Below are 1,488 nucleotides of genomic sequence, written 5' to 3'. Positions count from 1 at the left end.
CCCAAAAGGTGTCTGATTCGATTCTTTCTCTGATAATCGTTAAATTTCGATAGATCACCGAAAATAACGCGATTAAATGCCCTCATAAAGCTCCCAAGAAATGGCAGGATATTCATTAAAGGAAAAACAGGATATTCATTAAAGGAAAAACACTGTTTGGGCGTAAATTAAAGAGGAATTCTTTGAAAAATCTGCCATTAAAAAAGGCAGAAATGTTACCAACAAGGGTTTTGCCTATCTTAAATTGATTTAGCATTCTGAAATTTAAATCAAAGCTTCGAATCAGTGAGAACACTGTATTCTTGTCTGACCAGATTTCAGCAGGGCAAGGGCGAACGGGAATCCTATATTCCTGTTTCACCTGATCCCAATTCCATCGCAGCACGATAGGTTTAAACATTCGAACGCTCAAAAATAACGGCCGAGTCCGGCCGCAGAGGAGATAAATAAATTCCACTCAGATTTACTTACTACTATCATTCAAACAGCAAGCAGGCCCTAAAAATGCTGTGCGCCCACTCTCAGAGCCAAAAACTCTATTAAAAGGAAGAAAAGGAAAAATCTTTATATATTTTAGAGCAAATCTTTACATTGAAAAGACGACAGAAAAAATTGTATACGAGTAGGCAGTGAGTCCTGGCCGTATGGGAGATTAAACTCCAATTACATTTAGTTACAAGTAGCATCAACAGTGACTGAGCCAAGAGCTCTACACAGAAAAAAATAAAAACTGTACATATTTACAGGAGAAACCCTAATGGCCTCAGGGCCTGAATAAATCAATCGCAAGCGGTGGTCGATGTGGCCTTTTCAGGGCTGCAAATCTTGCAAGGGGAAGCCATCATCCTTGTTCCGGATCCTTTTGAGGGCCTCGAGCATTTCAGCAAAGATCGCCCTTTTTATACTCCCCCTCTTCGGCGGAGGAGCCATTGCCGTCCTCTGGGCTCTGTCAGTGCCAGTTGCAGGTTCTGCCATTGCCGTGCGAATCACAGTCTGCTTGCCCAACTGTTCAGCTACCACTCCCGGATAGGCAAGAACAGCAGTAGTAGAACAAGATGCAAGTGACTTGTCCGGGCGCCTGCCATTTATAAAAGCTGGATGAAGCTGGTTGGTTTGAATTTTTACTTTTTCTGTTTGGTATCTTCTGATTCCTATCTGAAACTTGGGCAGGAAGGAACTCATCTTTTGTAATCATTTCAAAAGACCTTGCACATTGTGACGTTGATCGTCCAGTGGTTGGCTGGCAAACTTCTGCAACTTGCAGAGACAGAAGCATGTATGTGTATGTGGGAAGATACGTTGAATGACATCTGGCACATGGCACGTTGCAATAGTCCTTCTCCATTCAGTCAAAAGATGTGTTTGCTAAATAAAATTAGTAAACCCATTGACATTTAAGCTAACTCCATATCTCCAAACACTAAATTAATTAGTATTGAAATGATGTTAAATTAATTAGCATGGAGATAATTTTTTTCATCAGCTTAA

General features: G+C 40.8%; 1 protein-coding gene across 1 annotated transcript; it reads right to left on the bottom strand.

Annotated features, from left to right (window-relative positions):
* Positions 1-539: 539 nt before the first annotated feature.
* On the bottom strand, positions 540-1,213 carry LOC149188494 (uncharacterized). Its single transcript, XM_089413024.1, has one exon. The coding sequence runs from the start codon at positions 1,180-1,182 to the stop codon at positions 811-813; it is 372 nt and encodes a 123-aa protein (XP_089269150.1). The 5' UTR covers positions 1,183-1,213; the 3' UTR covers positions 540-810.
* Positions 1,214-1,488: the final 275 nt, after the last annotated feature.

The sequence above is a fragment of the Pinus tabuliformis genome, chromosome 3_1, assembly GCF_031772625.1.
Source record: "Pinus tabuliformis cultivar Carrire ecotype Pingquan chromosome 3_1, CPIR1, whole genome shotgun sequence".
Taxonomy (NCBI): Eukaryota; Viridiplantae; Streptophyta; class Pinopsida; order Pinales; family Pinaceae; genus Pinus; species Pinus tabuliformis.
Note: the sequence above shows the minus strand (reverse complement) of the source record. Positions and strands in the feature narration are given on the sequence as shown.